Source organism: Excalfactoria chinensis, chromosome 1 (assembly GCF_039878825.1).
Source record: "Excalfactoria chinensis isolate bCotChi1 chromosome 1, bCotChi1.hap2, whole genome shotgun sequence".
NCBI lineage: Eukaryota > Metazoa > Chordata > Aves > Galliformes > Phasianidae > Excalfactoria > Excalfactoria chinensis.
In genome coordinates this window covers 54,364,159-54,387,111 of record NC_092825.1, presented here as the reverse complement: position 1 = coordinate 54,387,111, position 22,953 = coordinate 54,364,159, and the positions used below count along the sequence as shown (strand labels likewise).

General features: G+C 45.4%; 2 protein-coding genes across 2 annotated transcripts in view; one reads left to right on the top strand and one right to left on the bottom strand.

Annotated features, from left to right (window-relative positions):
• Window positions 1–914: 914 nt before the first annotated feature.
• Window positions 915–15,104, top strand: DENND11 (DENN domain containing 11). The gene is made up of 9 exons (XM_072361528.1): window positions 915–1,175; window positions 5,366–5,465; window positions 6,165–6,323; window positions 7,034–7,187; window positions 7,443–7,581; window positions 7,990–8,121; window positions 8,320–8,470; window positions 8,903–8,971; window positions 10,052–15,104. Exons 1-9 carry the CDS (start codon window positions 941–943, stop codon window positions 10,245–10,247), a joined length of 1,335 nt encoding a protein of 444 aa, XP_072217629.1. The 5' UTR covers window positions 915–940; the 3' UTR covers window positions 10,248–15,104.
• Window positions 15,105–15,343: 239 nt separating this feature from the next.
• Window positions 15,344–22,953, bottom strand: part of AGK (acylglycerol kinase) — a 31,168-nt gene continuing 23,558 nt past the window's right edge. Inside the window, exons 13-15 of the mRNA XM_072361529.1 lie at window positions 22,100–22,170; window positions 18,303–18,387; window positions 15,344–16,576 (exon numbers count right to left, since the gene is read on the bottom strand). Of these exons, the coding sequence (XP_072217630.1) occupies window positions 16,439–16,576; window positions 18,303–18,387; window positions 22,100–22,170 (294 nt within the window). The 3' untranslated portion in view covers window positions 15,344–16,438. The remainder of the gene's footprint in view (window positions 16,577–18,302; window positions 18,388–22,099; window positions 22,171–22,953) is intronic.

The window sequence follows — 22,953 nt, the reverse complement described above, 5'->3', positions numbered from 1 at the left end:
TGCACAGAGAGGGGGAAGCGAGCTGTCAGCAGCAACGCGCAGACAAACATGCCTCAAAGCACAGCTTGGCACCGCCAATGCGGTGGAGAGCAACATGTGCGGATATGAGCAGGATCTGGCTTTCCCTTAAACCCCTTTATACACCAGCGAAGCGTTGTGCAGGCCTCTTGGTTTTCTTCCTTGCTCCATCAGCTGTTGCAGATACCTCCAACTGCCAACCACCACCCACAGCCACTCACAGCTCTGCTAGGTGACTTTGCTATGCCCATGCTGGCACTGCCTGAGCCACAGCTCACAGCAAATGGACACTGTCACAGAAGAAGAAATGCTGCTGGCACTGCATTGTGAGATCCTTAATGGCGTATTGAATGCTCGGAGCCTCTCAGCAGGCAAGAAGTTGGGCAGTTAAAGCCTTTACGGCAACACTTCCCCTTTAATTGTGGCCTGCTTAATTGGGTAATCCACTTAATCAGAAACTCGCAGGGAAATGAGCTAAACTTAATGATGTTCGATGGTGGTAGCGTAAAGAGGATGGTAATTACAGAGGCTGGATGCTGCGGGTGCCTTGGGCATGTTGGCGTCCCTGCGTTCCTGTCTTGAGCTGAACTCAGAACCACAGATTGGCTTGGGTTGGAGGGGACCTTAAAGCCCACCCAGCAGATCAGGCTGCCCCGGGCTCAGCCTTGAACGTCTCCGGGGATGGGCCATCCACAACTGCTCCTACCCGCTCCTCCACAACACGCTTCACACAGCACATCCATACATGCGCACATACACACACCTCAGTCCCGGAAACCCCACAGGAGCCGGGCCTTCGCGACAGCCCGTCCGCCCGCACGGAGCACCGCCCCTCCCCTGGGGGGAGCGTGACCCACAGCGCCCCGCCTCGGAGCCGCCCCCCGCCGGCGGCCGGCGCTGCTCGGCTGTGCTGTGCGCGGCCATGGTGGAGCGGGCGGACGAGGCGCCGCTGCTCTTCTGGGCCGAGGGCCCGGCTGTGTCCGCGCCGCCGCCCGCGGTCGAGGCCGGTGGTGTCGGCGGGCGGCGGCTCGGCGGCGGCTGGAGCGCTGCGCCGTGGGGCTGCGAGGAGGAGGCGGAGGCGGCGGGGCCGCCGCGGGCGGAGGCGGAGGAGGACCAGATTGTGGCCGTCTTCGTGGTCACCTTCGACCCCCGCACGGGTGAGCGCGGGCGGGCGCGGCGGGTCGACGGGGAGATGGCGGTCCGGAGCATCCCCCGTCGCCGTGGGGCTGCCGGGGGGCCGCTGGCGGAGCCGCGCTGCCTTCACTCGTCCGTAAGTGCGGGCGGCTGCGTGGGGATGTACGGCCAGAGGCTGCGCCCGACAGCGGCCCTGGGGTGTTGGTAGGAGTGGGGCACGGCCCGGGACCTGTAGGAAGTTTGGGAGCAGCGTGGGAGGCGCAGCGACGCACCCACAGCCCGGCGTGGGAAACACGGTCCGCTTCTTTTTCTTTCCTTCTTTCTGCCGACAGACGCAGAAGAAATTCCCAGCGGAATAATTCTGATGTAAAGCATGCTGGTTTGTTTTGGTTTGGTGTTGATTTGTTAACGGAGGGGCCGAGCTCGGAGGAGGCCTTGAAAATGAATGCTGACCCTGCCCAGAGCTGCAGCTCCCAGAATCAATGTGGAGAACTGAGCCTGAGGATGCGGTCGAACCACGCACTGCCAACCTGTGGCCGCTGTGCCCTGGGACACCCGAGGGCTCTCCAAACATCACCCATTTTGTGCTGCCACGGGGCAAGTCTGGAGGTCACGGGCTTGAGACTCAGCAAAACCCTGAACGAGGTTGGCTGTCGCCTTTCTAACCGGAGGTGGAGAGAGAGGTGTTTCCCATAAGTACCCAAAACACAGCAGAGCACGGATGGCGGCAGCAGGTTGCTCTCAATCTGACAGCATATGCCTTCTATGAATTGGGGAGGTTTCCTGGTTGGCAGAAAGCTTGGCTTTCTCAGGAGTTTGTCTGGGCCAGCTGTTGCTTTGAACAGAGTCCAGGGAGGAGTTGGGCAACAGCTCTTCTCGCATCCGATGTGCAGTTTGTGCCGTGTCTCTGGCCCAGGAACAGGCTGCTGTGTCCAGGGAGGGTCAATTTGCTGCTGCCACGCAATGCTGGTGCTGAACACAAGGAGTATCACACAAGGAGTATCCAGGTGAGGAGCACATCGAGATGGCAGCTTCACAGGCAGACTGCCCCACGGAGGATGCAGACCCCAGGACAAGACTCTGAGAACTGCAGCGAGAGGAGCTTGCTGGCATCGGAAAGAGGAATTTCTGGTCAACCATGGCAGGTTGTGAAAGGGGCTTCTGTAATGTGCGCGAGGGTGCCTGGTCCCTGCGTGTGACTTGAAGGAGATCATCCATACTGTGTCTGAGCCAAAAACCAGGTTGCTGCTGCCTAGGAAAAGCACAGCAGCTCTCTTGTGGAAGCCTGCGCAGGCACATGAAAAGCACAACTCCTAGCAGTGTCTATTCAAATACAGGCAAGCAGTAGCATGAAGGATCTCCTGTAGAAGGAGCGTGTGGTGACTGCAGTAATAAAGGTTCTACCAGCTTCCCTCCTAAATCTGAAAGTGCTCAAGGGCCACAAGCTTTGTATTTCTGGCAAGGGCACTTCCTGGGCTCACAGGGGTAGGTTATGGAGTTGCCAGCTCATTGACATGGTTCCAGGGTCCCTGGGACCCCTTGTGTGCTGAACCCAGCAGTCAGAGGCAGCCTCTAACCCAGCACTGCTCTCCCTGCTTCCAGCACCGTGGACCTGACAGAGGCCTCCTCATGGCTGCTACAAGGAGAGCAGAATGGTGGCAGGCCAGGAGCCAACCGTGCTGCCTTCTCTCTGCTCCCTGCCCTGTAGCAGCCCTCTCCTTAAGGGCGTAAAGGAAGTTCTGACACTTGGAAAAAGTGTGAGCACCTGATGTGTGCCAATACAACCCCACAAAGAGTGCAGGCAAAAGGTGCTTCCATGAGGCTGCTGAACTTCCCAGTGCCTTTCCTCTCTGGGGAGGGCGGTAATGGAAGACCCAAGATTAGCTTGGGCTGCTGCTGGGACGTATCTGGTAGGTGTGACCTACTTGGCATTAGGCTCCACGTGCTCTCCTACACTCATATCTACCTTAGGTAGGTTAGAAAAGGAAACAGGATGCTAAACTTTGCTTCAAAAGGGAGACTAAAATAATAATAATTAAAGGTGAAGTGAATTCAGTGCCACTTTAACTCTTCTGGAATATTGGAAAAGAGGCTGAACCTTCAGTAGCCCTCTTTCTGTGAGGGAGACGATAGTCAATGTTGTGGAGGTCTTGCACGACCTGTTGGCTTAATGGGTGATGGGAGTAATGGGAAACATAAGGGAGAAGTGAGAGAAGGAATCAGTTTCCCACTAGAAAGCAGGTAAATGATTTGATTTTTCTCTCCCATGTTTTCTCCACATGGGAAACTGAGCCATTACATGCTTCTGTCCCAGTACAACACAGGAGCAGTGCATGCACCAGCGCACTGAAGACCTTGGGAAACATGTATGAGTGAGGAGGGCCAGGTGGTGACTTTACTGCAGCCATCGGGTGCTGGCATCATTGGTGAGGGGAAAGAAAAGAAGAGCAGAAGTGGAAGAACATCCTTAACTTTGCATGCCAACAGCAGTGTGCCGTTTCTGACCGACCTGGTGCTGGGAGAGCTCCCACAACATCTCCAGATTTGTCTCCTGGCAAATCCTCTCTCCAGCTCAGCTCTCACTTTGGAAAGTTTCCTGCACGCACGAGAGCTGCCGGTCTGCTGAGGAAGGCAAATGCTTCCTGTTTTTCTACAGCGTGGCTCTCCTTCCTCCTCCTGTTTCTCATGCAGGCTGCCAGTTGCCGCCGCGTTCTTTGTTTGCTCTGGTTCACCAGACTGACTTCAAGTCTTCTTATCTCCCTGTTGACTCTCCGGCTGCCACGTCACCTGTACATTCATAGGGCACGGCAGTGTGAGGAACTGCCAGGAGTGCAGGTGTGGGCTGCTGATGTCAGCCCATAGCGGCAGAGCTCAGGACAAATAGCTACGTGACATGCAGTAGGTGTTGTGGGTACACAGCAGGCAAGAATCTGCTCTAGACACCTTTTCCTTCCTTAGCATTGCAGCGCAGAGGTCTGAGCCGTGTCCACACCAACACCTCTTTACCTGGCAGACAGCAGAGCTTCTGATACACTAAACAAAGTTACTTTCCTTTGCTCCGTGGTGCTGTCTTGCTTGTTGATACATTAATATAGAGCTGATGACCGACTCATGATTCTCTGTGGTGCGAACCTTAAAAGAGGATCTAGCTGTAACCACAGCCTTGTGGTTAGGAGGCAATAGTCATTCCCTTACTCTGTCAAGGAAGGGTCCTGTGCCTTTAAAAAACAAAACCCCCACAGAACAAAAGCCAACATCTATATATAATATGCAAAACCTACAGGGGACCGTGCAGTGGCATGATGTCACCGCTTCCCTCTGCCAGCCTTTCACTCTTGTTAAAGGCGAAGGCGCGTTGCAGCAGAGCACGGGATGGCACGAGCTGCATGGCTCAGCCAGCCCATGGGGAGCTGTGTGCCTGTGGGCTGGCAGAGCCTGGGTACCACATCTCTCCTGGTGCCACGCTGTTGTTTTTTTGAAGTCCTTGCCAGGCAGGGCTGGGGGAGGTCTGCTAAATACAATATCCGTGGGGAAAAAAAAATAGCCTATTTAAATGTCAACAGCTCAACTCAATGCGAATTTGCATGCATGTACTTATGCAGTATGAGTAATAACACAGGAGACAGGTCTCAGAGATATTTAAATCTGAGGCCTCTGATTTCTAAAAGCATTGGCTAAGTGTAGGGCCCTTCCAAATGTATTCAGTGTCTGTGTGGGGGGATGCTTGTCCCCATGAGTGCCTGTGCCATTGCTTTCAAGGGACTAGCGTTTGTTTCCTTTGATGTTTCTCTAAACTAAGTTGCACTACTTCAAAGTCATGTTTCAACTACTGGTGGCTGAACCTAAAGCACATGTTGTTGCAGTAAGAGTGTCCAGGTGAGCAAGGTAGGCTCTGAAGGGCCCATTTTTACCCATGGTGAACAGCATGGCAGGACAGGTCTTGGTCTGCTCTGGGGACCTGTTATGACTTCTCTGATACCAGCTGTTCCAGCACTGGGCTCCTCAGGTGGCCCTTTTGGTTTGCAAGAGATACAGCAGAGTGGAGTACAGTATCACAGCCCCTGTCCAGGACAGAGGGAGTTCTGGAGCAGTGTTACTTCAGCATTACCAGCATAGATCTGATGTAAAAGCAACAGCTGGCTGTTGTTGATGTTGACCTTTCGCTCACGAGCATCATGTCCGTGTTCACCCAAATAAATGTGCTTATTTGCAGGCAACATGGTGGAGTGGTGTTTACCTCAAGATATTGATTTGGAAGGTGTGGAATTCAAATCCATGGCAAGTGGATCCCATAAAATCCAGTCAGACTTCATGTGAGTATGCCTGAACTGGGTTACTTCCTCCTTCTCTTGGCTTTACATCTTCATCACCATCAAGGATCACAACATGCAAGAAAAATACCACCTATGAAGTTAAATTCCTGCACTGCTGTGCTGCTGACCTGTGCTGCACTAAGCCAGATACTGTTCAGGTACACTCAATATCATATCCAGTTTGCTGGATCAGAACTTAGAAATCCTATGGCTGTTAATTCTGTCAGCACTTCTGGATCCTTTAACTGTGATAAATAGTCTTCAGTCACTTTTTTCACCCCTGGTTTCTTCCATCAGTGGAGGGACTGAAGAGTGGTTCCGCATTCTCAAGCTTTTCCTAGCCCACTGTTGCGATACAGCAGTGTTTTGCAATGAATTGCACTGTTGCTGTTCCTTTTGGTCAAGAGTAACTGTTACTTTCTCAAAGGCGTGTAGATTTGGCACTCAGCTGGAGTACGCTTCCATATGCTGGCACCCAAAATATAAGGAATAGAAGCAGCAGAAACTCCACCCTTCCATGGTCCAGCCCTGTTGAGGGCCAGCTCTCAACCCTTCAGATAGCAGAGTGGGATTTCAGGGGTTTTCTTAAAGAAGGAACTGTGTCCCCCAAAAAATCAGTATTTTTGCTGGTAGGATACCTTTCTTTCGTTCCCTTCCCTTCTTTTAACATTAACTCTTCTGTGAAATGTTTGTCCCCAGTTATTTCCGGAAAGGTCTCTGTTTTGGCCTGGCCTGCTTTGCCAACATGCCTGTGGAGAGTGAGTTAGAGCGTGGTGCCCGTATGAAGTCTGTGGGGATTCTGTCTCCTTCTTACACCCTGCTTTATAGATACATGCACTTCCTGGAGAACCAGGTCAGGTAAGTTTCCTTGGGTATGGAACTGGCTGCTCCCTGCCTGGGAAGGGTAGCATTGCCTCAGTGGAGAGCAGACTTAGATGTGTGAGAACTCGATTGGAATGCTGAGTTAGAACTTCACTGAATGACTGGTTCACCAGAGAGAGGGTACAATCCACAATGGAGAGGGGATGAAGGAACTGATTTAGCAGCAGTCTCTTTGCTGCTAGCAGGCTATCGGATGCTATCCAAACCCTACTTCTTCTGAAGCACTGTGGGGACATAACTGTTAGGGGAGAGGACAAGAAGTTAATGCCCTCTTGTTAAGAGGACAAGTTTCTCTCTTGTCCTTCTGAAAACTATTGCACTGAGAGCTCACAAGAGGCTGCTAAACCTGTCACTGTGATTCTGGCTCAGTGTTTGCCTCAGCTGTGTTCAGTGGGCCTGCTCAGGCAAATGGGTTTGGTAGAAAGGAAAGCTGATTCTACGTGAGCACGTTTTGAAAGAGGATCAGTTCTATTCACGAATCAGTTCACTGTCTGCTTCAGTCCTGCTTGTTCATTGCAGAGAATGCTGTTGTTACTCTTCTTGCACAGGCTGCCCTTCTAGATTGGCTGTGCAACTGAGGCACCCGGGGCTCCTTTGCTACTTCCAAAAGCAGATTCCGGCTGGGGGCAAGGCACTGAATAAATAGAGTTCGGAGACACTACAGATCTCTTTCGTTTCTCTTCCAGACACCAGCTGGAGATGCCAGGGCACTACTCCCATCTGGAGGCATTTTATGATGACAAGAAAGGTGTTCTCCCTGACAACAAGGGCACCACCACCTCCCAGCAGCCGGTTCACTGGCTGCCATCCATCCACAGATACATGTACCCTGAGATGAAGGTGAGGCAGGGCTCTGAAGCTTGTGGGAACACGCACTGTGCTGCTGCTCTTTTCTGGTGTCTTGCACTTCTTTATGTAATTAGTCACTCCAGCACTTTGTAGGCTGCGTTAGATGAGACTGACTTGGGCTATTACAAGCTGCAGTTCTCTGTCGCTGCCGTGTGCTGGTCTTGATCCCACATTTAGACTTAGCATCTGTGCATGTGTCCCTGTGTCACCTCTAAGCTGTTTTCTTCCCTTTCCCTCCACCTGCAGATCACACACCCTGCTGGCTGTATGTCTCAGTTCATCAAATTCTTTGGTGAGCAGATTCTTGTCCTCTGGAAGTTTGCCCTGCTGCGCAAGCGCATATTGATATTTTCACCACCCCCAGTTGGAGTTGTCTGCTATAGAGGTATGTTTCCAGGGACACCACAGAGCTACACAGTAGGCTAAAGAGCTGCCAAATTGCCTGCGGGTACTGAGGGGAGAGACGTCACACAGGTCTTAAAAATCCACCACAGCCATTCTTTGTGGGGGATGAAGTTTGCCTTGAAAGTATCTGATTTTTTTTTTTAACAAAACACTTTTCTTCAAGCCTTTGAATCTGTAGAATCTGGAACATGGGATTCCGGTGGGAGAACTGAATATTTCCTATCCAAAATAGGATGTTCCCACTTGAGGTTTTCTGGTGTCCAGGGGCGTTTCAAAGCTCTAACCACTGTTTACATAAGAGCATGTGGGAGAACTGAGTAAGCAGGGTTCATAATGCCCTTGCAGGGAATACTGAAAGCATCTCAGCACTTACTTCTCTCGTCTGCAGTGTACTGCTGCTGTTGCCTTGCCAACGTTTCTCTACCTGGTCTTGGAGGAACTGTCCCAGAATCCAAACCATTCTTCTATGTGAATGTGGCAGACATAGAAATGCTGGAGACAGAAGTATCGTATGTGGCCTGTAAGTATGATGTATCAGGCAGACCTTTTTTTCTTTTAATTTCAGGCTGCAAAACATCTCAAGATACCAGGCTGTAGATTAAAACTGTTGAGAAATAAGACGTGCTAGGATTAACTATCTACAAAAGCAGGAGAGAACAGTTGGTCTGCAGAGGGAAAGCAATATGCTGTTCTGAAAAATCCCGTCTGGTTTTGGCAGGTACAACAGAAAAGATCTTTGAGGAGAAACGGGATCTCTATGATGTCTATGTAGACAACCAGAATGTGAAAACACATCACGAGCATCTGCAACCACTCTTGAAAATTAACAGTGCTGACAAGGAGAAATACCGACGGCTTAATGACCAGAGGTAATAACAGAGATCTGAGTGGTCCTGGTTCTGACAGGAACGTGATGTAGGATGTCTTAATGTTATTCAAGTTTTCTACTGCTTCAGCTCACCTTGAGACTCTGGTTCCACTGTAGCTGACTAGTATGAGAGTCCCTGGGTACTCTGCCTATGTATAATCATTCCATCAGTGAACTGGTGAAGCAGATAGAAGGAAAAGCAGAAGTTGCATTGTATTACTGATCACTAGCAGAAGTGAAAGTATTACCCTTATGCCATGATTTCTAGCCCAATGCCTTGTAAAGACTACCTTGTTGCCTCAGATTGTGGGCAGTGGTGCTAACTGGACTGTCTCCAAGAAACAGATGTAAAGTCTTTGGTTTTAACTGTCTGCTCGTAATGCTTTCGGGCTCACTGGAGGTATATGCATTTAATCTGTCTCCCTTCCCTCAGGCAGATGTTAATGTATTCTCAAGAGGTGGGTGAGGACTGTAGCTCCTGTGAAGAGGATCTTTTCATCTTGTGAGTGGCTACTCTTACTGCTTAATTGGTCACTGTTGGGATTAAGAAACACATTTCACTGATTTCATGTTGTGCCAACTTAGCATGTTATGAAACACCATGTAATTCCATAGTCAGTTCCATGTCCCTTGGGGAATCCAAGAGCCAAACTAGTTCTTCTTCTTCATATCATCTTCCTTGCAATTTGAGAAGCCAAAGGCAGCCATATTTGTCTCCACTGGGGTCTCTTAAATGCTAGAAAGGGAATGGAAACTTTTAAAATGTAATGAGAAATGCAAGAACCCCCTTCCAGTTCTGAAATCATAAGCACCGCACGACTTCTCATGCCAGAAACATTTGGCTCAGGAAAGCACCAACGGCTATGGGGGAGGTACGGTGCAGAGGTCAGACCTGAGCTTGGAGGATCATCTCATTGGTGCAGCAGGCTCTGTAAATAGGAAACAGAGGAACCAGAACTGGGTGTAGAGTGTAAGGCAGAGAATTAGATGAAAACCACACCTGTAACACCTCTGAAGCTTTTCACTGCCTGTTGCTACTGTGTCACAGTACGCACCTGCTGACAAGTTACAGGATGAAAATGCGTTAGACCAGCAGGGCAGAACTTAGTGTTGTGCTGCACAGATGTAGTCGGAACTGTTCTTGCAAAGCCTTGCCTATTCCTAGGAAAGCGCTAGGTAAGAAGAAGCTCTTTGCTGTGCTCTCCTCCTATAATGGATAATTATTTAGTCAGCGGCATGCTAGATGGATAAAAACATTGTTTCCTCCTTCGCTCTCTGGGAAATACAGGTCTTAGTTACCACAAAGTACATGTTAGCTTACAACGTGGCTTTCTTCTGAAGAGGCAAATGGTTACTATAAATCAGCTGGGTAGAAGCTTCACTGTAAATTAGAAGTTACTGCTTTTGTTTATACCACCCTTTGTTATCAGGTGAATAGAAAACTACTACAGTATCACAAAGACAGTGGGATGTAGGATTACAATGGCCTAAACACAGTTGTGGTGCTCTGTTGCCCATTTCTGGTAAATATGCTATCTTTTGGGGGTTCACTGCTATCATCTCAGCTGACTTTATCCTATAGGTTTTTCATGGAGCAGAACAACCGCATATTTCAGACACTGATGGAGGTGTCGGCCAGCCAGGACAAGACCTTGACAGCTGACCACGCACGAGGCATGGGCCTGGATCCCCAGGGGGATCGAAGTTTCCTTATGGACCTACTGGAAGTGTATGGCATTGATGTTATGCTAGTCATTGACAACCCCTGCTGCACTTAAACCAAGAGGAAGAGAAACGGGGAGCAAAGATCACTTTTTGAAGACTATCAGACATTGCTTAGGAGTGTCACTGGAACTCACCACGGCCACTGGATGGATCTCATTTTATTTAATAACGTTATATGGAAAGTATTTATAATTTAAGAGAAAATGTGATTCTATTCTTATCCCCTTGATTTCCCTAAGGAGTATCCAATCCAGGCTTTTTGTTTCTTTGTTTTCATCTCCTATTCTTTTTCACTTGTGTTTTTTGTTTTGTTTAGATAGGACCAGTGGCATCTCTGCACCAACCCTCAGTGGTGCCAGTGAGCTAGGTTTTGGCCTACTCTGGATGCATGAGGGCTGAAAACTTCAGGAAAGCACTTTGTCTGATGGGGACCAATGTGAAATGCTGCCGCTGAGCTCTCAAGACTTGACTGGAAAACCCTACTGTCATTCCTTCTTTCACTTGACTGAAGAGAGCTTCAGCACAGGCTCTTACTGTACCGGTATCATAAAACATCTCCTGTTTCACCATGTTTATGGGTGAGGACAGTTAAACAGATGATGAAAACTGGGACTCCTTTAAACACTCCTCGTCCAGCTTTTAGCAGCTAAAGTGGAGGAAAGCCACCCTTCCTTATTAATAGCTGAAACAAATTTGGGATAAGGGGGTGCTACAGGATTGTATGACTTTGCTTACCAGAGTGGTACTGTTTCATTTCCAGCATTCAAGGTACAAACAGTCTATAAGACTATACCTGCCTATTTCACAGCTGGAAGAGAGCACTATCTCTACTTCATCCCTCCTTCCACTTCTTCTGCTTTTCAGTTGTATTGAACCTGCTGATTTGGGTTAATATCTTCAAACCAGCAAGATATCCTCACACTGAAGAGGGTCCAACACCACTGAGCCGCCTTGCAGTTGCTGTGCTATTCAGCCTCAGTTCAGATGATGCTGGGCAGGATTACATTGAAGAAGTATGTCCTAACTAATGTAACTAGCTCTTCTTTTGCAGCAGACAGTACTTGCCACACCTTTGTTTCAACACTGCCTCTCCTCCTTTGTCAAGCAGCCTTCAGCATTGCCTGCTCTGTCCTTGTCTTTCAATATGAGGCAGAGAACAGTATGTGACTTTCCAGCTGGAAAGTCTTTAAGGCTTAAAGAAGGTTCCCCTGGAGGTTGGTGTTGCTAACTGTCTAGAAGCAATGGCTAACAGCCCTTTTCTACCTGGGCAGACCAGCATTTTCTCATTCTTTTGCTGGGGAAAGAGCAGGATTCAGTTTATACAGGGCCAGAGGTTTCCTCCAGAAAGTCTATGCCTGTGAAGGGTAATCCTTTTGCCATGTAAAGTCCAAGAATGGAACAATGGGTTATAGGTGTGACATAATACTTTGTCCAAACTCCTTTAGCCAGTAGTAGCACCAGCTTTAAGCTAACTGTTCTTTCCATCTCTACCATTTTAGCTACTTAGTTGCTCCCTCTACCATAAGAGACTTCAGCACCTTGGAGCCTTTATGCAAACTGTAGCTGGTGTTACACATTTACCACTGCGTCCTATACAATGAGACAGCACAATGAACCTCTGATGTCTCACCTGCTCATTGTTCTTAAAACATGTGAAGCAAGTGTTCCCCAAGTAGACTCCTTATGGATTGCATCCCTCTGCAAGGAAGGAGGCTGGCATTATTTCTTGAAGGCTACCTGCAGCAAAGGGGTAGTTTTGCTTGCTGTGGATTCAGAAGTTTCAGTGAGGCGTGGGATCAGAGGCCTCACGTTTATTTATTGCACAGTTCATTGGTATGAACGTAAGCAGATTATGTTCTCGTGATCTGTTTCCAAACAGTTGTTCCCCATCTTGCTTTTCAGGACTCGGAATGCTTTTCTACAGGGGAAAACACTGTTGCTTATACTGCCAGTTCTCATAGGTTTCTTTTTCTCCAAGGAAAGGTTTTGTTTTTAGATTGACACCCATGGTATAAAAGTGATTCACCACCTCCATGCCTTCTAGCTTCCACTTCAGTTCTAACACGCCGTCTGCAGTGAAGACCTCGGGGGGAAGTTTGGCATACATCATATTGCTGTGACTTAATGTCCTTCAGATATTAAAAACAGAACTGAAACTACTTTCCAACAATTCTTTTCATTTTCCACGTGGCTTTACTGTGATCAACTGTTGATGACTTTCTCTTCTTGGTATCAGAAATTCTTTTGCTGAACCAAACAGGAACAAACCTTTAACTTGTCACGGAAGTTTCACAGCCTCAAAGTTTTCCTAACAAACTGCATTGCAGCACCTTTTTCACAAGCTGTCAGAACATCAGGGCTGTGAGACAGCAAGAAGAACCTCCTGACTTGATCATTTAACATTTATTTAACCTCTGCTTGTCAGAAACTAGTTCTTCAGTTGTCAGCCAGAGCATGGGTGCAGTAGCAGCAAAGCAAGCAGATTACTGTAGAAGTAACGTTCACCTTACATCTCAGCTTGATGGCTACATGTTGCTCTTGTAGTTTTGTTTCTCTACAGCCTTTCTTGGAAGGAAGTCAGAAGTATCCAAATAGAAAACAGAACAAAAAGACTTACTTATCCTTAAACCTTCCTCATTTGTTTTCTTTTTGCAAATGAATTCTTCATCTGCAGTGTCTTTTCCTAATACAACAGGTACTTGGTGTTGCACACAGAAAATCCTTGACAGAGCAGTATGAAATACAGAAGAATGGCTATAGCTTGTGCCACAAAGGCCTGTTTAGCAGGCTGGTTTTGTTTCCTAGCCTTTGAACCAATTTCGCTGAATTCTATCTTTTCAGGAACTAACTCACTGTTTTACTCTGAATTAAGTACAGACATTTTAAATCCCCTCCTTGGAAATTAATAGCTGCTTTTTTGAATACTGGCATCTGGAGGGGGGGTGCAGTTAATTGGTATATTTAAAACTAAAAGAGGAAGAAAAGTATGCCATAAGGTAGGATATTAACATGTACTGTAAGACCTTCTTTTCCAGTTAAAGTCCTTTGCCTTTACAGTGGTGCCTTTAATCTCTTGGTATGATGTCTCTGGTTGCTTGCGAGTGATCAGAGGCCAGGTTAAATAGTGATACTAGAAATCATGTCTACACAGTGCCCCAGTAAACCAGCTGGTATATTTCTTTCTCCTATTGCCTTCCTAGTACAGCAATTACAGGAAAGAGCAAGAGCTTCACAGTCGCATCTTTAGTTGCACTAGACATGTGTAATTATGTAATGAATTATTATTATTTTTAGTATCTGGAGTAGAAGGTAAAGCTTAGAAGAGAAATAAATACCAGGTTTTTTAAATCTCAGCAGGTGATATACAGTGTTAGACATTTAAATCATGAGAAGATCTTGCTGCAAGTGCAGGGCAAGCAGCACTGAGCCAAATACAACTAAGAACAAAAGTGCAAGCTAGGAGGGAGGCATTTGATTGAATTAGATTTCAGATTCATCTTGGATACATGCTAACACACTCTTTTCTAGCTTAAATTAAGTAGTTACTTAAGTAGTTAGAGCTAATGATGACATCTGCCAGAGGAGATAAGCTCTCCTACCCAGCGTTCTGAAGGGCAAAAGGAAGGTCTATCACCTCTTCAACGAAGTAGCTTTACCATACAGGCTCACTGAGTAAAGCAGTGTTGCTATGACACTTCTTCCATTTTAGGTGTCGAAGTTCATTGGCAAGAAGTTAGAAGTAGCTGCGGCCCTGGTGGGGCAAAGGCATGCTTTGGGAGAGGGAAATGGAGTGGTTTCTGAAACAGCAGGGCAAAAGTGCTCTGTCCTCTTGCATTTACACAGCATGCTAACTACCGCAAATTTTCTCATCATAGTTTTTTTGGAGGGACTGGAATGTATTGACATCACGGAATGGCATAATGGCAGCGAACTGGGATTTCAGATCCTGATTAATGCAGCATGCCATTCAAATGGAAATGACTAATTGTGATGGTTAAGATAAACAGGTGCCTTGGGCCAGTCCATTATTAGGTTGTTATCCTTCATTTTTATTTATGTTGTGGTATTTTAAGCCCTTCTAGAATGTACTGTAAATTGAAGCCAGGATAAATGTTCCCACGGAGTGGGACCCAGTGTTCTCCTCCTTCCTGTCTTGGGGTTCATACAAATAAAGTTGTTTGTCTTGCTGCCAGATAGAAACATAAGAACAGAGTCCTTTCTTCCACACTGTTAGTAGTAGGTTCAGCCTCCGCTTATTTTATGTTATGATTTCCTCACGTCTTTCCCTCTGAGTGTTGTAATTCAGATATCTAGAACCACTTCATACTGAGGGACCTCTCAATTGTGAAGGAAAGGGGGGGGGGTAAAGAACACTTGAATGATATTTATATAAGCTATTCAACTTGCATTGATATAAATATTCAAATATCAGCCTGTATTTCAGACTGGCCTTGGTATTTCAACATCAGCACAGCATTACAAGCACCAGGTCTGAAAAGAGCTCTTGGTTACCCTTGAGCAAAGAATCACACTGTGCAGAAGCCACGTGTCTGGTAGTAGGTAAGGGAGTGAATCATTTTCCCCTTGAAATGGTCCAGGTGAACCAGAAGCTGTAGGTATCACTTAGCCCCTTTAAGCAGACTGGTTGTAGTCATAAGAGCTCTGGTGTTATTTGCATCTCGCAGATGTGTGGTTGTTCCCATAGGCCTGTGGCTGTGTAGTAGAACTGCTTACTAACACATAGGTATTTTTTAAAACAATTAAAGCTTACCTTTTTGAAATGGCTGCTGCCTTGTCTTTCCTGCTACTTGGGCAAAAACACTGCTCATTTTCCTATAGAAGCCCCAGCTTCAGGAAAAACTCAGTTAATGAGAACTGTCGAACAACATTCCAGCTGTCTCTGGGGCAAGCTTTCTTCACACTACGGCAAAGGAATGGTCAGCATTGAGTTTGGTTCCAGCATCACCCAGAAAACCAACTCATTTCTGCCTTTTCAAAGCATTTTGATTTCTGCATGCTGACAGCAGAGGATGCTGTTGCAACAGCCTGCAGCCAGGATGCTGTCTTAAAGAAAGTGACTGGAAATCGATTCGCTGATGTCCTTACTTTGACTACAGCCAAGAATCAACAGAAGAATTCAGAGTAGGCATGGAGACTATGTACAAACAGCAATCACATCAGAAAAAATAACCATCAATTGTTCTCAAGTAAACAAGGCGGAATCGAGTAAACTTGAACGTTATAATAAAGCCAACAGATAACCTTGCTGAAGTCAATAACATTTCCTTTCAGCAATTAAAGTGAAGCTATTAAAAGAAAAAACAAACCCACTCAAAATCAACAGTGCCAATTATGGAACTGGGGCTCAAAGGGATTTAGGCTGCATTAGGTGTGATGAGCACTGTTTACGTTAATGAGAAAGGCAACCAGGTACAATTAATATTAAAAGTTATTTGGAAGCCCTTATTTGTCTCATGCTACTATAGGAACAAAGGGGATACTTACAAGAAAGGCTGATTTGGCTTGTTAAAGAGTATTTCCACATGGACTTCGTACAGCTCCAGTTCAATGGTGACTCTCCAGTGTGCTTCTGTGTAACATACTTAAATTTGATCAAAAGAATATATTTCTACTACGTTATTAACTATAACTCTGTGTTGTTGAATCTGGCAAGGTGAAGAGAAAACAAGGATCTTACCAAGATAAGACAGACACATACTGGGAGTTTTCAAACTTGAAATCATGCCACTGATATCCAGTTTATTTTGGGACAGAGTAGATACGCGTTCAGCTGTTTCATATAACAATTCCAACATTTCATATACTTAGCATTAGACCCCCCAAAACAAATTCTTCCAAGATCCCAGCTTTCCTGAGATTTATACATAGATGATGTAAACTTTTACAGCGCAAGGACAAGTATTCTTTCATTTTGCTTTAATATACAATTGCATTAAAGTAGTAGCATCTGGCTTACAGCACTCAACCTGTAGTGCTGTGAATGGAACACAATTGACTTCATAGGGAAAAAAAATGCCATCAAGTTAACACGCAATTCTTAGAATTCTAACTTGCACTTTCAAAGCCCTTGAGACTAGCCAAATAGCCACCTTCAATGGAGGTACCTTGTGCATAAAGTAGCTGAATGGCTTGTTAATCTGGTGGGGTTAATCCAGTTAGTGAGGACACGCTTTGAAGAGAACCTGGCAGGAGTGGTGAAGAGTGGACCCTTTGATATTAATTCTCATTGTACGGCTGCACGGAGCATCTGCTCTCTCATTCTGGGATCACAGAAGAACCGGAGTTTCCGGGGTAACAGCTTCACCTCCACAGGCATAGCTTCATATTCCTCGTTATCAATGCCAAAGGATCCCTCAGTGCCCTGTGTACAGATAACAGTAGTGGTCAGGGTCAAACAGCAAACATTACTTCAGCAGTGCTGTAATACCGAGACCTGATTTTACTGATTGACTACAGTTCAACAGTTAGCTGGGTGCTAACCAAGATGATAGCCTCCCCATGCCTTCCAGCCCCTTCGGTCTCAACTACACAGAGAAAGCTGTTCTTCACTGCACGGAATGTACTAAGAGTCTGTGGTGTAATGTTACCTCAGTTAGTTGTTTAATTGGTGATAATTAAATGCTAGGAAGATTTAATGACCCACATTGTTTATACTGAAAGACTCTTTGCTCTTGGAACTATATTATATGTGTTTGGCTCTTCTTGGTCCGCCAAGCTAATCTGCAGAAGTGCCTGTTAAATTACTCCTATTAAATCCACGTTACAAACACCTTTTGGTACTGTTTTACTACATTGATCTGAAATGTGAGATGCAAAGTATTTCACAGGTCAGGAATTACTCAGCAGAATTTTCCTGAGCTTTTACTTTAATGCTGATAAAGTCACCGATGATTAAAACCATTCTTCAAAATGGCAGGTTGACTTTACCTGCACAAATCTGGTGTCTGCTCTGCACGCACTTCATTCACTCTAGGCAGGTCTGCCACTTTGACACTTAAACTAGCTCCAAATGAGCTGGTACGTCAAAGGAGCTCAGACTGGAGAAAGCAGCATAGGTCTTGTAAATCACAGAGCTATAGCAGTCCACCTGGATCAACATATCCTTCTTCTCTCAAAACTGGTGAGACTCACCTGAGCTGTCTCCAGTTCCCTCATCAGCTCTAGATCAAGGATTCAAAAAACAACACTGCTTTGTGGCATGCACAAATACTCTGAAGGTCTCAGCTTGTAGTATGAAGAGCTGATTTTATACCATGACCCCTACCAATGGCTTATCTGTACTTAGCCCAGACTCCAGAGTATTCTTTCAGAAACACAAGATTACCACAATACTAACATGAGGTAAATATTAGGATGCTGACTAATTATTACATAATTCATGATTTTCACTTGGAAGGTAAAGATTTTTTTCACTTTTTGATGTGTTCTATTCTCCCTTAATATGAAATTGGTTCTCCAAATGGTATGAGGGCCCTTGAAGAGATACACGAGATTGACTGAATGCTCTTGCAAAACCAAGAAACAGCCCATCCCAACACTGCAACAGCATTCCTTTCTAAGAGGTAACACCAGACTAATCTAAACTACTCAGGCAGACACAGTCTAAGCTTCTTTTTCAGCCCAGTCTACTCAAAGTTTAGTGACACTTCCATGTGTTGACCTGAGCCCCACTGCCCTACCTCCTTCCTACCTTGTCCACATAAAGATGCTGATATTTATCTTCTCTATGGCAGATCCCTTCTAGGGTAAAACGCAGATGGGGAATTCTATCTTCAGTACAATGGTGAAGGTGTGTCTATTCAATGCATATGAGATCCTTTACAATTTCCAGTGCTGTATATATGACAGGTTTGGGGAGCAGTCTATTTCCTGGCCGAACAAAACTCCCCCTCTAATTCACAAACCACGTGGGCTGCAACTTCTGTATGTGCCTCCTGGCTGGGGACTGAGATGCTGCACTGAGGAACAGAGTCTCATCAATGGTATACTCAACCTTCCAGATCTGGAGTAGGGATTTCTTAATGTGCAGTATCATGTGGCACTAGGAAACGAACTGACAAAGTTTCTCCACCCCCTTAACTTCTCACCTCTGGAAGTTGCAAGATGCATCTGCTAGCTTGGATGCACTGAGTGTCTTCGGGACACATATGTGGATCACGCATCTTCTGACTTCTGTTTCAATCAAAAGAGAGGTAAGCTAAGCAGAAGGTTCTTTAGAAACAGCTACCTTTAGAGCTGATACATTGTTACGGGTTTGTAAATCACTATGCAGTTGACAAACCTGAAGGTTATATATACGTATACAAATACTTGCGAGCTTAACTGAAAAAATAAAATACAGATTGCCTCTTCTGCTGCAGTCACTATGTATCAGTATGCACTGACAGCCTCCAACCAACTGCTACACTGAGGTTCACTGAGTAAATCTGAATATACTCTTATAGCACAATCTTGTGCTCCTCACTAATACACCGAACAGTGCAATGCCCACAGTGGATGGCTGCCATCCCCTCCAATTTCACACACCCACCAGCAACCTAAAAAACTCTTTACAACAACAACAACAAAAGACAGAATGCATCATACCCCACCCCTCTTTTTGGTCTCTGTCTAGACAGACAGCAACACACAGATAGCTAAGGGGACAGCAGAGCTGCGTGGTCTCAAGCTCATCACAATTATCACAGATAGATATTCTCAGATAGACAACATCAGCTGTCCCCAGCAACTCTGTCCATTCTGAGGACTGTTATGAAAGCATTAAGTTAAATGACTTTCTCTTGCCTGGGAAAAGAAGCCCTAAAAACACATCAAAAATATCCTATACACCAAATATTCCGTACCCTAGAAATGCAAGCTTCTCTTGAAATCATAGAAAATCCCAGAGAAAGAGCATAAAAGGCTGAAAGAGCAGAAAATAACCAAAGAGCAAAGGAAGAAAAGTTCAGACACCAAAGGAAAGTCAGGGAAAGACAGGAACAATATTAACTATGAAAAGTTTGTTTTAATCCAGTATGTATATGCTAAAAGATTAATGAATGAATGAAAGGGAATTAAACATCCCCCTGGCAATATAAACGATAAATCATTGATGGGATGCAATTATACAGTTTATGCAGTGCTGTACAAATAAGCAGCAAGATTCCTGCTTAAGGTTTAACCTGCTCAGAGTTTAACATATAAGGTCCTACTTACTGTACTCAGGTGAGTAAGATTATTTGATCCACAAATGAGGACCTACATAAATGCAATTATGGGATCAAAGTTTGCACAACAGAGACAAGACATGTAACTAAAGAATGGCCAAAGGAGAACTCCACTTGCTGCGACTGCAATTCTAGTGATCCTACATGAAAGGACCATAGAATCATAGAACGGCTGGAAGAGCTGAGTTGGAAGAGCCGGCACCTCATCACTCTCTTGGTAAAGATCAGAAAGGATCATTTGATTCAGCTCCTTACATGAGACAAGACAGCTAAGGAAAACAGGAGTAAGAACAGAAAGTCCAATAGGAATATTTTCAATTTATTTAAATCCAACTCCAAACACTGAGCTATAAAAATGCAGGCAAGGAAAACCTACTGTAGACAACAGGTAGGTTTAATCTAGTTCTTCTCTCCAGAAGTGGCCAATGTAAAACTCTGTAACAAGAACAAGAGTCTACACTGCAGCTGATCACTGCACTCACCTCCTGGAGTGACCCCTCTCCATGCTTTCATGCAAAGAATAGAAGCTGGCTATCAGGACGGGGAATAGTGATGCTACACTTTCCATCTTTCCTTCCCTCCAGCACTTTCTGGTATGCACTACTGCATATCTGCCTGCTCCTTCTCCATCTCATCTTAACTATCAGCTCTACTATTGCTGCACAAGGTCTTGTTCACACAAATCTGATCCATGGCCAGACTGCTCCTTTCTCTGAGATGCAATAGCAGCTGCTTCGCAGCACTCTGATGCATCGCCTCCAATGCCACAAACACACCACCTGAATCTGCATCATTACATCCTCTGCAGGACACGTGATTTCCTTTGAGCTCCACCAGTTCAGATCAGCTCAGCTCAGTGCTCTCTTCAATAGAAAAAAAAACAACTGGAGACTGATATGGCATTTTTCCTAAAACCTTTTCAACTCCTCCAAATTCTGGTGGAGGCGCTTTAACAACAAAACAAACAAACAAGCAAAAGGCTTCTTTGTACATTTCCAAAGGCAAACTCTGTTGGTGCCAGGCAACGGGGAACCCATAATAAGGACCTGATTCAAACCAAACTGCCAAGGGGCATTCTGCAGAGGAGAACTGCTCTGAGCACCTCGATTTTGCCTTGAAAAATCAGGGTTTTATTTCTGTTCAGACTCTTCTCTGTAGGAGTAACTGGGTCCACCTATTGCTCCCCAACACATACACACCCCCTTCTCTTTTGTTGTTACTTAGAGACTTGGTCAGTGTTTAATCAAAAGAGCTCTGTTGGATCTTTGCTTGTACAGCAGCTCCAAGTTGTTGGCAGTGTCTCTGAGGAACTAGTTAGCAGGGCACATCACTGCTCATGGGAAGCTTTTTCTGCACAGCAGCATACATCCACACAGAAGAAATGTGACACGCTGCTGTGTGAGCCATGTCCAACCCACATGGAGGATACTGTACACTGGGTGTGCAGTCAAACACCTCCCACTTATATCACCCAAAAACCATCTACAGTTTTTTCTGGGTGTAACGTGTCCAAGAACCCATTACGCTGTCTCCTTCATTTCCCCTTTAAGAGGCCACACTTCTCTTGCTGCTCCTCCTCCTTTTTTTCGTAGTCTTTAAAGCAAACATCTCAGTCTAAAGCATGCATGGTCCTCGTGGCTCATACAGCCTAAAAGCAGTTGCAGGTGGCATCCTGATCCACTATGAATGCATACATCAGAAGACTATATTCCCACTGAGGCTCGCGGGATACTCAAATAAGGGGCGTACTTCTGCTACTAGCGTGACAAACAAGACACTCATGCAGGAATTCTTAGAGTGATGACAATCAGGTGAAAAATGTAACCGAAAATGTATTTCACCTGATTTCACTAGAGGGGGCCCTATAACTAGAAAACAGCATGAGGAAATAAAACGGTCATACAGAAAAGCAGCCTTGAATTTAGTAAGAAAACCAATTGGTAATAAAAACCGCACCGAAGACGCAGTATATTTGCTGGTAGGACAGCATGGAGGAGCTGGAAAAAGCAGTTCTGATTCATATTTGGTGAGAGCAGAGGAACAAACACATTACATGACAACACCCCAAACACAGGAAAGAAATGCATGCTCACTCTTTCTCTATGTGCTGCCTCCTCATACCTGCAGCCTCCCTGCTCAGTATATGACAAATTTGCTTACAGTCCTTATGTAAATTCACATCTTCAAAAAGTTGTTCAAGCTCAAACCTCCTATCTTCAAGAGTTACTGAGGAAAGAGAGCCCTTCACTTAAAAGCTGTGTCTCATCAGAGTTCAGAAATTCCAGGTACCACTAGTAGAAGCTTATCAGCTCTGTGACTCTTAAACCACCAAGCAGCAAGAGGTAAAAGATTCTGGAGTTTATGGTTGCCTACAAAGCGCTGGTTATGATGGTGTTGCCCAAGTAGCGCCATCCAGTCCCAGTGGGCAGAAAGATGAAAGGTACATGAAGCTAGGAAGAACTCAAGGTAAATTGATCTGCCTTGTTTCCAGAAAAAGAAAATCTGTAACAATTTTAAAGAATGAAACAATCTCCACAAAGCATCACTGACCGCTGACCTATGCTGCAGAATTCTACAGCAGAATATCAGAGAGAAACATAACATACTCTCCCAGAAAATCAGCATTCCGACTTGCATGGAGATTTGGGCATCTTTTACTGCAGTGTTCCCATACTCACCCTCTGTTCACAAACTGTCCTTTGCTGACAGTATCTGCTTCAATGCAAATATTCATGAAGTCTTCAGTGCGCTAAGCAAAAAAATAAACACACACACACACACACAAAAAACAGATTCAGAAATGAAGCAGTTGATATTTCAAAACGCCACATTCATGATACTGAAATACGTTACAAAACAGCCAGCTCTTTGTCCCACTGAAAGAGACAAAATACGCACTTCATACTTTTTCTCCTTTCTTGACCCGTGGGACACAGATTAAGAATTATAGAGAACAGTTTCTCATTGAAGATTATTCAAGAATAAATGCTGTAAGAATTGAAATAATGACTCACATGTTTGGCTCTTGTTATGTTTGGCACACTTATCAAAGACTGTTACTTCTGCTCACAGAGATTTCTAATTGGCGGATCTCTCATGACCTGAAGCAGCGGTATAACGATGCTGCATTCAGCCACCAAACACTACAGTAAGAGAATTTTAACCAATACAATTTTGAGATCAAAGTGCTCTCATTATTACTCCTTTCAATTCCTTACTTAGCTACTTTCCCGTTTGCAGCATTAAACTGAGTAGACATTAAAGCTTTTGCTGAGAAAGCAACTTTGATTAAGATGTAAATCATATTTATTTTTTTTTTAATTGAAGTAAACGTTTCTGCTCTGGCAAAAGTCCTAGCACAGATACAATCAAAATGTCAAAAGTAAAACCAAATACATTTAGAAGTGGAACTCCTTTTGTTCCTTTGCTGTATCTGCAGAAGTAAGTTTGTCAGTGCCTGAGCTGCACCTGCATAGCTTCATCAGCTTCACAGGAGAGCCTGGGCATGAGTGAGAAAGAAAGACAGGACTGG